General features: G+C 53.5%; 3 protein-coding genes across 8 annotated transcripts in view; 2 read left to right on the top strand and 1 right to left on the bottom strand.

The window, feature by feature from the left end:
• The window catches only part of USP28 (ubiquitin specific peptidase 28), a 31,172-nt gene extending 29,455 nt beyond the window's left edge, over positions 1–1,717 (top strand). For all 6 annotated transcript variants that reach the window (XM_072027652.1, XM_072027654.1, XM_072027653.1 and 3 more), the window contains one exon: positions 467–1,717. In XM_072027652.1, coding sequence (XP_071883753.1) covers positions 467–642 — 176 coding nt within the window. In that variant the 3' untranslated portion in view covers positions 643–1,717. The remainder of the gene's footprint in view (positions 1–466) is intronic.
• A 1,561-nt stretch (positions 1,718–3,278) lies between these two features.
• On the bottom strand, positions 3,279–8,473 carry CLDN25 (claudin 25). The gene has a single exon (XM_021279157.4). The coding sequence runs from the start codon at positions 6,394–6,396 to the stop codon at positions 5,704–5,706; it is 693 nt and encodes a 230-aa protein (XP_021134832.4). The 5' UTR covers positions 6,397–8,473; the 3' UTR covers positions 3,279–5,703.
• A 90-nt stretch (positions 8,474–8,563) lies between these two features.
• Positions 8,564–13,830, top strand: LOC101802711 (G protein-activated inward rectifier potassium channel 4). The gene is made up of 5 exons (XM_038167639.2): positions 8,564–9,368; positions 10,482–10,702; positions 11,497–11,729; positions 11,874–13,110; positions 13,410–13,830. The coding sequence occupies exons 3-5, from the start codon at positions 11,508–11,510 to the stop codon at positions 13,673–13,675; spliced, it is 1,725 nt and encodes a 574-aa protein (XP_038023567.2). The 5' UTR covers positions 8,564–9,368; positions 10,482–10,702; positions 11,497–11,507; the 3' UTR covers positions 13,676–13,830.
• The last annotated feature ends 51 nt before the right edge of the window (positions 13,831–13,881 follow it).

Below are 13,881 nucleotides of genomic sequence, written 5' to 3'. Positions count from 1 at the left end.
GTCCTGTGAAGCTCTAAGATGATGAAGGCTGTGAAATGCTCTGATTCATTCCAGTATAAAGCCAATGTTTGAGAGTCACCTTGAAACACGTAGTTATTTCTGACTTCTCAACAAGTGCAGCATCTTGAACTGAGGAAACCTGATACCCTGGTAGCATCTGGTGCTGCCCCAAGACAGCCAGGTGTCAGCAGAGCTCTCCTCTTTATGGAGCCCAGCATAGACTCCACACAAGAGACAGGACTTGGGTGCTGAGTGAGATCCAGGCTAGCATCTGGTGCAATGACTCCAGTGCGTCAGCAGATGCTGCTCATCCCTGTGTGTAAGGTTTGGGCATTCCTCAGGTTTGGGTGATCGTTCTCAGAAAGGTTCATCATAGTTTCTTAGCTTGGAGCCCTCAAACCCTCTGCTGTCTGGTCTTTTACTGTTTCAGTCCCATTGACTAGTTCATCCTCTTCCCCCTTGACAGCAAACCTGCAGATGAAGCTGGGCGAATTGCTTCCCAGGCTGCTCGACTGCTCTGCGGAGGTCATTGTGCTGAAAGAGCCCCCGAAGATCCGGCCCAACTCCCCGTACGACCTCTGCAGCCGCTTTGCAGCCGTGATGGAGTCCATTCATGGTGCCTCGACTGTGACTGTAAAATAGATGGCAGACTTTCCCCCCGATACGGTGTGCTATAAACCACCTGCCTTCACAGCATCCTCCCATCAGGCAGCATTTAAAAGGGAGAGGGAAGAGAATTGGTGATTCATATTCAGGCCTGTGTTCTTTGTAAATACAAATGAATAAAAAGCAATATTGCACTTTTGAGATAATATGTTAGGTAAGCATGCAAAGGACATGAGCCACTGTTACTAATATGATCCAACAGGTACCTGACAATTCCATCTGCTTTATATTCCCAAGACCAAATGAGGAGTTGTGTGTTTTGTTTTGGCAACTTTCTCCGCTGTCCAGCAGGCACATATCACTGGGATTGTGACAATAGCAGAGGAAGAGATTGGCTCATCTAGTGAGCAAAACTATTAGCTGTCAATCTGTCAGACACACTTACATCTTCCTAAATTATTAGCTGCAAGACATTATATATTCAGATCTTGCCAAGCTTCTGCTAGCAGAAGTCTGAATTGTGCGATTAGGAAGCTGAGAGGAACAATGGCACTCACTCTCTATCATGTGGTCAGTCATGCATGCAACTGCATATTTCAGTGAAGTCAAACAGGCATTTGCCTTTTGTATTTTAACTGGCAAAAGAAAATATGCAGGATTCCTCCTCTGAGAAAGTCAAAAGCAAATAATGGCAGTGACAAGAGAAAGGACAGAACTGTAAAGATTGCCTCCACCACGCTTGTGCTACAGTGATAGCTGACTGGTTAAAGGACAGAAACCCCCTGAAGCGTATTCCCCTCTTGGATTGGAAAGTGAACTTCCTTCTCACCACTGGTGGATTTTCAGTGCTGGATTAGTGATGATAACTGTAAAGGTTAGAATCAGCTTTTTATTTTTTTTAAATTTTTTAATTAACTTTCCTTTTAAAAAAAAAAAAAAAAAAGCAAGCCCATTTGGATTTCCTTTCATGAGCAGCCTGTAATTGTGTTTGAACTCTGGCAGTTTTTTAAACCAAATGCTGTAAGAGGAGAGGGTAAGCCTGTTTGTTAGGACTATGCAGGTTTTCTAAAAGTGCAATAAAAGCATTTGTTCTATGTTAGAATGAAAAAGCTCTCTCTGCGTGGGTTGTTTTTTTTTCAGTGTTTTTTCTTCTTCTGTTGTTATGCCTTATGGTTCCTCTTGGCTTCAGCAGGAAGAAAGAAGCAGAAGAAAAAAGAAATCCATTGGCAAAGTAACGTGGAAATGTGTGTAGCTTAATGAAGCTCCAGAGGTGCCAGAATGGTGTGAGTACTCGCTGTAATCTCATCTTAGGTCTCCTGTGAAGGCAGCAGACTGCTTGGTAGCATCCTCACCACCTGGCAGACTCCTGCTGCCAGGACAGCACTGGGGGGCTTCTGCACGTTTTAACAGAAAAATAGATGAGTTTAGTTAGGCTATGGCCACAGAGTTGCATTTGATCCTCAGACTTGACAGCTTCAGCTCATCACCGACCAGCATCCAAGAACTGTCTCTTAAGATAGGAATTTCATTAAAGTCTGCAACAGTGGCTTAACATCTTTTAACTTGTAGACAGGTCGTGTCATACCCCGAGGTTAAATGTGGCTTACAGCATGTGTTTGTGGCTTGTCTGCTTTGTGCCTGATGGTTTTGTTAGCTAACACCTGCTGTAATGTGAACACAAGTTGTAATTCAACCGAGTGAGCCTCCTTTAGTTAAATAAGGGTGGGACATGCTGAGCTGCACTTTGAGTTACCTCACTATCTGGTTTTCTGTCTAGCTGTTCTCTCTTTCTGCTTGAGATTAAGTCGTGTAACCAAGGGTTCACATTCTGCCATGCTGTAAACGGGCTAAAGGACGTGCGTCTTGGATCCCTGCTGTGTCTGGAGATAACAGCCTGTCTGTGGGGCACATCCAGGGGCACGGGGCAGGTGTTCAGGGGCACAAGCTGGGGTCCCTCCCAAGCAGGACGTGGTTCTGGGGGGGTGGCTGGCAGCGGGGAGAGCAGGGCTTTCTCAGAAAACAGGTGGGAGTTAATGAAGCTCCAGAGAGTTACATCTCCCCTCCTTTTATTTTATTTCCCTGCAAAATGGTGCTGGGAAAGTGCCTATGTTTGTTATCAGCACCTAGTGGTTTCTCTTGAAGTCTCATTTTTCAGAGCTGAAAATCTGTTTTGAGTCCTTTTCCATTGCAAGCCATCCTGCATTAACTCGTGTTTTTCTGTGCAAGAGGGAATCTGCCGTTCCCAAGCAAGCAGCAGGAATAATTCATTCATATTGAATCAGAAAAGAGTTAAAAATCAGTGTTTTCCTGTAGCCAAAATCTGAGTATTTTCATTATTAATTGGGGCATTGAAACATTTAATTGCATACTGAGCTGATACCATGATTCTACACTATAATGGAGTCCTTACCTGTTTCTGCTGTTATTGCTCTGAAAAAAATGCAGATTATTTTCAGCAGCTTAGGAAGAGGAGAGAGAAATGCCCAGGGGTGTTTTCTTCTGACAAATTAGAGACAGATTTTTTGTAGGACTTCTTCCTATTACAAAATGTGTTGTAATTAGCAGAGCTATGTTTGAATGAAATTGTCACCAAGGTCCCACTGCTCTGTCAGTTTGTGTTCCGTGCTATTTAGGAATAACGTGGTTGGGATTTGGTTTCTCTCGTCTTCTCCCAGTTATTTTGGAATAAAATGAAAACACTTATCTGTAGCAACTCCAGCTATCTGTGTGCAAAAAGTGTGCCAAGGCTGTTAAAATCAATGAGCTGTCCTAGAGGCAGAGCTGCTGCCTTTTCAGCCTCGTGTTCCACATTGTTGAGATGGAGATGACATTGTGAAACAATGAGGCCTTCACTTTATTTCTTAGTATGCTCGTGGTCTGGGGTTTGACTGTAATGCGTGAAAAGCATTCAGCATTTTAAACAGAGAGCCTGGGGTCTTGACACCACATAGTCAATAACTGCATTCACTCTGCACAAAGAGTAAGTGACTCATAATTTCAAGATAACTTTTGCAACGCTGTTGTGTCATTCCAAGGCATTCTGACGTCCAGGCAACCAGGATGTGGTCTGGCAGAGAAGTCTTGAATTAGGAGATTCCAGCTATTCATACGCTCGGGAGATTTTATTCTGTCATGTTGCCACAAAAATAAATGCATATCCCAATGGATATCCAAACCCTGCTTCAAAAAAGCGCTGATGAAGACTTGTCAAGAGTGCAGTTTGGTGCCCATTAAGTTCGGATAGTTTGGGTCATGCCTGCAGGGGAGGAGTGTCCTGAAGCTAGAAGAAACCTTTGCTCAGTGTCTTGTCGTCATCTTTCTCCCTCCCCCATGTTTTCATTTCCCAAGGGTGTGGGTGACGAGTTATGGCCAAAATAGAGTTTCTTTATTTTGTGGGTTTGTCAGACCTTCAGAGGGCAGCTAACAGTTTGTGTAACTCTTTGAAAAGCTCGTTTCTCAGCCAAGAATGCTCCCCCTCTGGCCCCTCTGTTGGGCCGTGCTTGATCTTCATTACGGAGGACGTGGCGTGAACAGAAGTGCTGGGTCCCTCCTCTCCCCGCACAGCTGTGGGAAGGGATATCTCAGCACATCGCATCGGTAGCAGCAAGCCTGGCTTTTCATGGAGAATTGAAGATCACAGAACTGGTCCAAAGGGAAAGTACTTCACAAGTCCTTGGATGTTCTTTGCAAACCGTGGGGTGTTTTTATGATGTTCTTTAGCATAGTGTCCAGGATTGGACAATGTATGTAAAGCTGAATCTAAAGCCCATCAACACAAACGGTGTAGAGAGACGGGTGAAGATGTGGGAGCTGGAAGCACACCCCAAATCCCCAGGGGAGCTCCTCACACACGCAGGGGGCACCAGCTGGGGCAGGGATGCGTCCAGGACAGCAGCTGGTCAGGAAGCTCAGACTTCTTGAAATACCTTCTTGGGTCTGGCTGTGATATTCTGCCTTGACCTAAGTCCAGGTAGTGTGAAAAACGTCTAGGAATAGTCTGTTTTCTTTCCCTCTCCCCATGTGCTACTTCTTTTACTCTCAGAGCAAAGTGCAAATTTCAAAACGGGACTTTTGAAGAAAAGCGAACTTTGATTCCCAGCAGAATGCTGCTTTTGGTTGGGGGCTTCCTTTATTTTTGATCGTGCAGCCATGGCTTCTAGTGTAAAAAGATTAAACCAGCAGTAAAATCAGTTTTTAAATAGCACCGTAACAGTGGGTTTCCTGCTGTCAAGATTCTTGGTGTTAATTCAGTGTGATGTGTGCTATTGCCAGTAGCACAGAGGCATAAAGGAAACCTTATTTTTATAGCTGAGTCAAGAAAACACGGAAGAGATCTTTAAAAAGATCCACAAAATAGGGTCTCTCATTTTTCCTTTTTATTCACAGGTAGACAGCTCAGTTATAGAATTCCCTAAATGAAGGCCTGTGAGTGACCAGGTTAGTGCCATGGGCTTTCTGCCTTTGGAGCACGGTTTTTTGTATCAGCACGTTCTTGTTTTCCTTCCCTCCTTTTTTTTTCTATTCTTTTTTTTTTCTATCCTTTTTTTACCTAAGCTTTTTCTAGATGCAAATACATTCAAACTGCAGCCTTGCTCCTTAAAGATCAGCCCCTTCATCCCCAGCCTTCCCAGTGCATTGTGTAAGGTGCAGTTGTATTTTCAGAGCACAGAAACATACCAGTGGTGACTGAAATAATTTATTTTGAATACATCAAAATGAAATGGACATTCATGGAATGAGCTTTTCAGCCTGGACATAGGTGTTACAATGATCACATTTCCGACTACGGGAGATTTCCAGGGAATGCTAGCAATAGCGTAATCACTGAGTAGGCTGCAAATGTAACCACAAACATGAAGTGCTCTTTACTGCTCTGTGTTTGCCTTCTTGGCTTACAGTACTAGGTTTAGTTTGCAAGTGTTGCAGAAAAAGCTTTTGCTCTTTTGAAAAAAAAGGAGAAAAAAGTGAAGCAGACAGAGATGGGAAGGAAAAAGGCTGCAACACTGTCTTAGGAATTAGCAAATCATCCTGGAAAATGCAAGAACTGTCTGAAATTTGAACAGCCAGGAGCTGCACAGGACACAGTGCTGCAAAGTCTTAGATTACCAGGTCTGCAGCTTTGGGGTGTGAGCGGTGACCCCACGGAGATGTCCCAGCTGGACCTTCCATCGCTGGGCGCTGCAGGCAGACTGCTGAAGGCACAGCCGGCGTCTCAGTCCTGTTTAAGCAGGTGGTGTAGATAAGAAGCAACCCACCTGCTGCAAGGAAGAATCCAGCAAACCACCCCAGGAACATCGCCTCCCCGAATTCCCAACGCGGGACGATGTTGGGAATGGTTTCGTCCCAAAACTCGAGGACCGTGTTATAGGCGACCCAGGAGACCGGCGCCAGTGTGGTGATCCCTGACACGCCGAAAGCCGCCCCTCCAGCAAGAAGGAGCCACTTCTTTAGATCAGGTTTTCCTTCGCATGTTTTCCAGCAGTCCAAGCCCAAACTGGCGAGGAGGAATCCGAGAAGCCCCAGCCCATTGGAGAGGCACATGAGGATTCGGGACACACGCAGCTCCAGCGGCAGAGCGAGGAAGGAGTCGTGGGCTTTGCACTCTGTCGCTCCCTCCTCCTGGACTATGCAGACCTGCCAGAGCCCCATGGTCCAGATCTCCAGCTCGTTTAAGTCCAAGTTGAGGTTCTTCCAGAGTGGCACGAAAGTGGTGACACAGGACGAGACCCACCCGAAGAGCGCGAGAAACATTGCACCCAGTTGGACCTTTGTGTTGCAGCTCCACGCCATGCTCACGCTGCGTCTGTAAGCTGTGCGCCGGCTCCGCTGGTGAGGCTGAGATAAGCTTAGGTGAGCAGAAGCTTTTGGTATTAACACTTTTGGAGCTGTGCATTTATGGTGTGGGTTTCCATGAATGCACCGTTTCCATTGACAGCCGCAGACGGAGCGCTGCGATTTGCTTCTGGCGTTCAGCGGAGTCGCATAGGGGGAAATTCAAGCTTATACCTCTAATTCCTGGGTGTGGCCACAATCATTTTTTTGTGTCTTGTTGGTTTTGTTGCGTTAAAAGAAGGCACTGCTGGCTAGGCAGGAAAAACTGGGTAACCAACAGGGAGCAAAGCCGTTCTGGAAAGCCAAGCACCGACCCCATGCTCCTTTCCCTCTCCCCCCACTTTCCCCTCACCGGTGCTCACGCAGCGCTTGGTGCTCGTGCAGCCCCGCTCCCTGCATGTTCTGATGTCCTGTCCCTGCACCGCTGGGGACAGGCCAGGGGTGGATGCTCTGGGCTGGCAGCTTCTTCGGAGAGGACATCCCCAGGTGTCCCCAGGGATGGTGGTTTTGTATCTCTGCGTGTGGGCAGTGCTTCTTCAGGGCAAACCTGGCTCACGGGCTGCAGTGGTCCTGCCTTGCCGTGCTGTCCATACACAGGAGGGTTAAGTAAAAGCATGCAAATCCTCTGAGCCTCAGGAACCCTGAAGTGAGAGTCTTGGCAGAGAGCAGCTCCCGGCAAGCAGCAGCTCCGGCCCTGGCTGGGAGGGGAGAGGAGCTGGCGGCTGCTGCAGGGGACGGGGTGCCTGGAGGAGAGCACCTCTCCCCTCCTGGTGGCTGCAGCATGGAGCTCTCTCAAGAAGATTTAAGTCATCAACCCTCCTGCTGTCCTTAAATAAATGCCCAGGGAGGTCTTGAGAGCTGCCCGGGAGCTCAGTGGAGGACTGGGACTTCCACAGAGGCAGCTCTGTCCCGATGGGGGTGACTGGGAAGCTGGGCTGAGCAGCCCCACATCATGCAGGTGCTGTGGGACCCACACATCACAGCGTGAGCTGAGCACGGTGACGTCCTGCCTCGCTCTGGGAGGCAGAGGTGTTGGTCCTGGAAGTCTCTGTGCTGCACCAGGACTGAACTTTACCCTCGCTGCGGTGCTTCGCATCCTCAGAAAGTGCTTCGCAAACAGTTGTCCTCAGAGCAGCGTCGTCCGGTCACTGGGGTTATCTGCAGTGAAGTGTCAGGGGAGCTGGGACACGGAGGTAGGGCTGAGATGTCACTTTGGAAGAAGAGGACCTGTTGTGACTGAGAGAAAAGACCTTGCTGTAAAAAAAGATAGGGAAAAAGTAAAATGGAGAGACCACTTCATAAGGAAAATCCTAATTTTCTGTTGACACTCATTTCCCATCTGTTCCTGCGTGCCCAGCCCCACAAATGGGATACAAGGTCCGGCTTTGAGATTCATCTTCATTGGGAGATTAGTTGACTAATCTCTCATTCATCTGTCCTCTTTGTTACCAAGAAGGATATTAGGGGGCAAGGCTGGTAAATTACTGCTCCTTCCTCATCACAGCAGCGGGGTCGGTGCTGCTGGGGCCAGGATCCCGGTGCTGGGCACTGTGCCCGTGCAGCTGGGACACAAGGGGCTCTGGCCCCGTGCCCCCCAGCAGAGGCCATGGCCATAGGACCTGCCTCCCTCCGGCCCCGAGCCTCTGCCAATTTCCTGGAACAGAACCCAGGTGAAAGAGGGGAGACTGTTCAATAAAAAAAACAAAACACAGGGTCACCAGAAGCTGTTTGCTCTAGGGCCGGGTGCCTTCAGCCCTTGGGTACACATCCTGCTTTCCAGTGCTTGGTGCTGACTGAGGGCTGCTCGGCAGCCTCCTCCGTACCACACCGCGCTTTCTGCCCACCTCTCGCCCCCCTTCCCGACCCCTTGCTGAAGTGCAGGGGAAATTTGGATGTCCCAAACCCCCCTGTAAGCCAGGACCTGCCCACAGGCACTGGCTCTGGCCACATCCCTGCGGTCCTGCCGGTTGCAGGCCGCCTCCAGGCAATGTCTGGGGCCGGTATTTGCCCCGGAGCCCTGCTGTGCAGGCCACCGCCAGTCACGCAGGGGACAGGGGATGGGGACAGGGGACATGCTCGGCCCGGCCGTCCCTCGTTTCCTCCCCAGGCAGGGCCGGAGCTGCTGCCTGTGTGAGGTGGGGTGAGCTGAGGCCTGCAGTCACGGTTAACTCCCAGTGCAAGTTGTGGAGCCTTAACCTGGCTGTATCGGTGACGCTGGGACGCGTGAGGCTGGGGCTGAGCGGTTATTTATAACCTCTGTGCTGCCTCTGCTATTTTTAACCCACTTGAAATACGCCACGGGGGCATCCTCTGTGAGGGATGAGCCCTCCGGGTGCGTTATCCCCGTCCTGGAGGTCAGGAGGTGCTGCTGTGTGGGGCTGCGCTCCTCAGGGCTCCATTCCCCAGACGTGGGCACCTCACGAGGGAAGGGGCCGTGGTTTCTCCTTGCCTCCAGCCCCAGGTTTCGGATCTCTCTGCCCCTGCACCTCGCTCGTCACGGAGAGCAGAGGTCACGAGCTGGTGCTCCTGGCCCGAAACCCAGCCCTGCTCCACGCTGGGAGGTTGTGGCAGGGGCAAAGGGAAGGCCCTGCCCCACTGCCAGCCCCCCGAGCCCCCGCAGTGCATCTGCTTCTTGCCACAGCCCTCCCGATTAAATCAACTTGAGGTATTTCTGCCTGTCATTGAGGGAGATTAATGGGTGACCTTCTTCTCGTGGAGCAGGATTGGAGGACGCCGCCAAGCTCCCCTTCCCTCCCATAAGCTGTGCGGCACAGCCAGGAGAGGATTTTCCTCCAGAACCGGTTGGAAGATGCCTGAGGGCAGACGGGACAGCGCTGGGGTGGCCCGAGAGCAGCTGTAGGTGTGGGCAGAGGCTGAGCTCTGCCGGCCATGCCCGCTCCTGCCCGGCGGGCACGGTGCCTGGAGATGCGGTAGGTGCACCGAGGGCTGCAGGTCTGCGTGAGCAGGGGGCTCCCAGCCACTGTCCTGAAGAGGAGAGGGGAAGGGACGGGGTGGGAGTGTGATGTTGAGGGTGTCTGCAAGGCCATCCCTCTGTTTTGGTTTGTCCTGAGTGTTTGCAAGCTGGGGCGTGTGTCTGTGGTGTGCGGGCTGGGGCAGCAGCCGTGGGATGGTGGCAGGAGGTGGCAGGGCAGAGGCACAGCAAAAGCCAGAGCACAGCACCCAAGGACTCTGTGAGCACTTCTCAAAGCGGGTGATGCTCAAAGGATGCACAGAACCCAGTGCCCTGGCAGCTCAGGGCTCCTGGCCTCATGGGTCAGAGCCACCCTGCCTCGCCGCCAGGATTTCCAGGAACGCGACCTCCTGCAGGACAGTGGTGGCTGTTAAAGGAATTACGTTTGGTTTGGGAAAAAAATCTCTGAACATAATGAATTGGCAGGAGCGTTTGCTGTAGCACATCAAGGGAAAACGTCTCAAAATAAAGGAGTTTAATATTTTCTGAATTTCCTGACTTTACAAAGTGTCTTGCTACAGGTCTGCTGCCACTGTGCCTGTGGGAGCTGTGCTCTCCAAACCCGTAGGCTTCTGCAGCTGCAGCTCCTGCTTTTCCTGCTGCAGAGGAAGGCAGAAGAGCAGAGGAACTGATCCCAGCCCCACACCACGGGCACCCAGAGGCCAGATGTCAGCTCTCAGCTGGCCACTGCTGCCCCGAGGAAGAAAATAATTAAGGCAGATGATTATTCCTGAGAGAAAGCACTCACCTCAAAGCTTGTTAGCCCAATTGTTGCAGCCCGGCGCAGCGGGGATGTGTGCTGAATCATAATTGTTTTTCACTTTCCCTCCTCTTTACCCGTGTTTGTTGTAAATATTCCTCTGCTCGCAGGGCTTCTGGCTCCCCCACAGCGGACACGGGTGGGGAGCGGTGAAGCCGTGGGGTGTGCAGCTCGCCCACCACACGTGGCTGCCCAGCAAGGACAGCCGGGATGGGGTTTCTGCATGGAGGCTGGGGACTGCCCGGAGTGCGTATGGCCTGCAGCAGGATCACCCTACTGCAGAATTTCTTTGTTTGTAACTTCTCTCCCCAGCTGCTGCAAGACCCGAGCGTCTGAGCCCCAGTCCTGCTTGACAGACGACCGGATCGCCCACGCAAGGACCAAGCGGCTGAGGCAGAGGATGTTGGATGAGGCAGCAGGGCCCCTGGCCCGTCCCCAGGGGGGAAAAGCACCTGGAGCTGAGCTGGGGCAGGTTCTGCTGTGAGCACCGCGAGGCTGCAGCCTGCTGACGGGGAGGGGGCTCCATCGGTCAGGTACCCCGCACCACCTCCCTGCTCCTGTCCCCAGCTCCTTCCCGATCCCAAATTTTGTCACTGAACAGCCTCGCAGCAACTTCCCAGGGCCTGGAACCACCTGTGCCTGCTGCTGGGGTTGCTCAAGTGGCTCAGAGCAAGGAGCCACCTCCATCCCCGCGTGGTGCAATGCAATTAGGGCAGGTAATTGGCTTAGCCATCTGCTGCCTCCCCCGGTCCAGCTCAGCTCCATCACCTGGGCGGGGGCATCAGCAGGAGATGGGGGTTCCCAGGGCCTGGGCCCCCAGCAGCAGCCCTTGGGGTGTGCTCGATGCTCTTCCAGCCACAGCAGCTGCCCTGAGCGTAAGGCACCGCGGTGCAAGCACGCAGCAGCCGTGCCACGCTGCCAGCTGCAGGATACCCACACAGATTGGGGCATCCCCACCGCAGCCGAGCACCCGCAGCTCAGTGGCAGCAGGACCGTGCCGAAGCCGCTGCGGAAATGCAGCTAACAGGATTACGGTGCAGGCAGGACCGGGATTAATGACCTGCTTCCTCTGGGAGTTCCCTGGAGCTCTTTGCAGGCAGGGGGCTCACGGGCTGCAGCCTGCAGGGTTTGTGCCACGCCACCAGCCCTGCATGGGGCTGTCCCCTCGTGGTGACCGCGTGAACATCCCTCACCTGCTACAGCCCTGGGAGGCTGCTGGCGGGATGGCAGGACGCACCGGTGTTTAACCCCAAATTTTGCCCCCCCCGCCCAGCCTGCTGCCCGTGCACCCCACACCCAACCTGACGCTGCCCTTCTGTTCCCGCAGCGCCCTGTGCCATGGCTGCCGTGCTGACCGCCACCGGCAGCGGTACGGAGCCGCAGTGGGAGCGCAGCCTCTGCACCCACAACGGTGTGGGTGGCTGCTGGCTGCTCCGTGAGGAGTCCCGGGGCCGCAGGAACTCCATCCCACCCGCACAGGCACCCACGGCCAGGCACATGCTGGCCTACCTGCCGCGGCCACCCACCGACACCAGCCGCTACGGCACCTTCCCCCAGAAGGTAGGGCTGCAAAGCACCCGCAGCCTGCAGGTCCCCGCTGTCCTGCGTGTGGTGCAGAGGATCCCAGGCACGTGAGGTTCAGTGCCTGGAGCGTAGAGGATGAAGAGGGTGATTTAACACGGACTGGCCCCTTTCCCCTTGCAGCCCGAAGGCCCAGCCACCCCTGCGCTCCTGGCGGATGACGGCCACCAGCAAGAGGCCACCAACGCTGCTGAGAAAAGGGTCCTAGTCCCAAACGATCTCCACCCGCCCTACAGCACTGATATCCCTGGCGAGCCGGCTCTGCTTCAGAGACGAGCAGACTCAGAGGACATGGTACCCATCGGGCGCTGGCCCAGCATCTCCATCAGCACCATTGACCTGCCCAAGCACCGCCGCACGTCGCGCCAGGACCCGCTGCCCGTGCCACGGGATGTCTCCTCCCGCTGGTACCCGCGGCACACACGCAGCGTGCCCACCATCCCCAGCCCCATGCAGAGCAAAACGCCCACCCGGAGCATCGTCTCCATCCCCTCTGCGGAGAGGCTGCAGACGCGGCGCTGCAAGCTGATGGAGGACGAGCGGCCGCTTGGCCTGGCAAGCAAGCAGCAGAGGCAGCGCTACGTCACCAAAGTAGGCAAGTGCCAGGTGAACCTGGGCAACATCCAGGAGAAGAAGAGGTTCCTCTCAGACATTTTCACCACTATCGTGGACCTCAAGTACCGCTGGTTCCTCTTCGTGTTCATGATGTGCTATATTGTCACCTGGGTTGCCTTTGGCACCATCTATTTCTTCGACGCGTGGCTGAGGGGCGACATCGACCACATCGGCGATCCAGAGTGGAAGGCATGCATCGAGAACGTGGACAATTTCATATCTGCCTTACTCTTCTCTGTGGAAAGTCAGAGGACCATTGGCTACGGCTCCAGGATCGTGACAGCCAACTGTGCCGAGGGCGTCATCCTGCTGATGGCACAGTCCATCATTGGGTCCATGATCGATGCCCTGATGGTGGGATGCATGTTCGTCAAGATCTCCAGGCCCAAGAAGCGTGCCCAGACCTTAATCTTCAGCAAAAACTGCGTCATCTCCCACCGAGACGAGAAGCTCTGCCTGATGTTCCGCATCGGGGACCTGCGGGAGAGCCACATGGTGGATGCAAAAATAAGAGCCAAACTGATCAAATCCAGGCAGACCAAAGAAGGGGAGTTCATCCCCTTGGAGCAGTCGGAGCTGAACCTGGGCTACGACACCGGGGAGGACAGGCTGTTCCTGGTGGAGCCTCAGATCATCTGCCACGTTATCAACCAGCGCAGCCCCTTCTGGGACATGTCGGCGGAGTCGCTGAGGAGGGAGCAGTTTGAGATCATCATCATCCTCGAGGGCATCGTGGAGGCCACAGGTGAGTGACAGGGCTTGGGGTGGTTCCATCCAGCCCCACACAAGCTGGCTGCTGTCGGGATGCCGGCCTGGTGCCCGGTGCCACAGGCAGAGCTCAGGGGGAAGCGGGTACAAGGGGTGGGGACCACGGGGGGCTGCAGGAGCCCATCTCCGGGTACTTCTGGAGGGCCTGGGCCCTGCTGTCCCCATCTTGCTTCACTGTGAGGACATCGCTGAGGGTGTGGGTGTAGGGACGTGCATCCTGCGGTGTTGCAGCCCTCAGGGGCACATCCGAGCCTCCCCTGGGATGTTCCCTTGCAGGGATGACGTGCCAGGCCCGCACCTCCTACACCGAGGATGAGATCCTGTGGGGGTACCGCTTCGAGCCCTGCATGTGGCTGGAGAAGGGCGCCTTCCGCGTGGACTACAGCCGCTTCGAGCTCACCTTCGAGGTGCAGACCCCGGCGGCCAGCGCCAAGGAGATGCAGGAGATGGCGGAGCTGCAGCGCCGGGGCCGTGACGTGAACGTGCCCGTACCTGTACCCGTGCCTGTTCCCAGCCTGGGCTGGACCCCAGCACCCCTCTGAGTGACCCCCGGGGGCTGTGGGGCTGGGGGGGCTGCAGTAACGGGGCCAGCAGCGGGGAGCCCCCCATGGATCTGTGTGTGGGCACCACAGGGAGCACATCACATAAACAGACAGACAAATCAATCAATCAATCAATAAATAAATAAATGAGGAAGAGACAGCCCAGGGGGGTTGTGCAGAGCGTGTTTATTAACTTATGCAAATGA

Source organism: Anas platyrhynchos, chromosome 25 (assembly GCF_047663525.1).
Source record: "Anas platyrhynchos isolate ZD024472 breed Pekin duck chromosome 25, IASCAAS_PekinDuck_T2T, whole genome shotgun sequence".
NCBI classification, from domain to species: domain Eukaryota; kingdom Metazoa; phylum Chordata; class Aves; order Anseriformes; family Anatidae; genus Anas; species Anas platyrhynchos.
The sequence above is the reverse complement of the archived record's forward strand: the minus strand, read 5'-3'. Positions and strand labels throughout refer to the sequence as shown.

Coding starts and splice junctions, on each gene's coding strand:
- CLDN25 (XM_021279157.4), bottom strand. CDS start 6,396: ATGGCGTGGAGCTGCAACACAAAGGTCCAACTGGGTGCAATGTTTCTC.
- LOC101802711 (XM_038167639.2), top strand. CDS start 11,508: ATGGCTGCCGTGCTGACCGCCACCGGCAGCGGTACGGAGCCGCAGTGG. Junction 11,730..11,873: donor ACGGCACCTTCCCCCAGAAG/GTAGGGCTGCAA, acceptor TTCCCCTTGCAG/CCCGAAGGCCCAGCCACCCC. Junction 13,111..13,409: donor GGGCATCGTGGAGGCCACAG/GTGAGTGACAGG, acceptor GTTCCCTTGCAG/GGATGACGTGCCAGGCCCGC.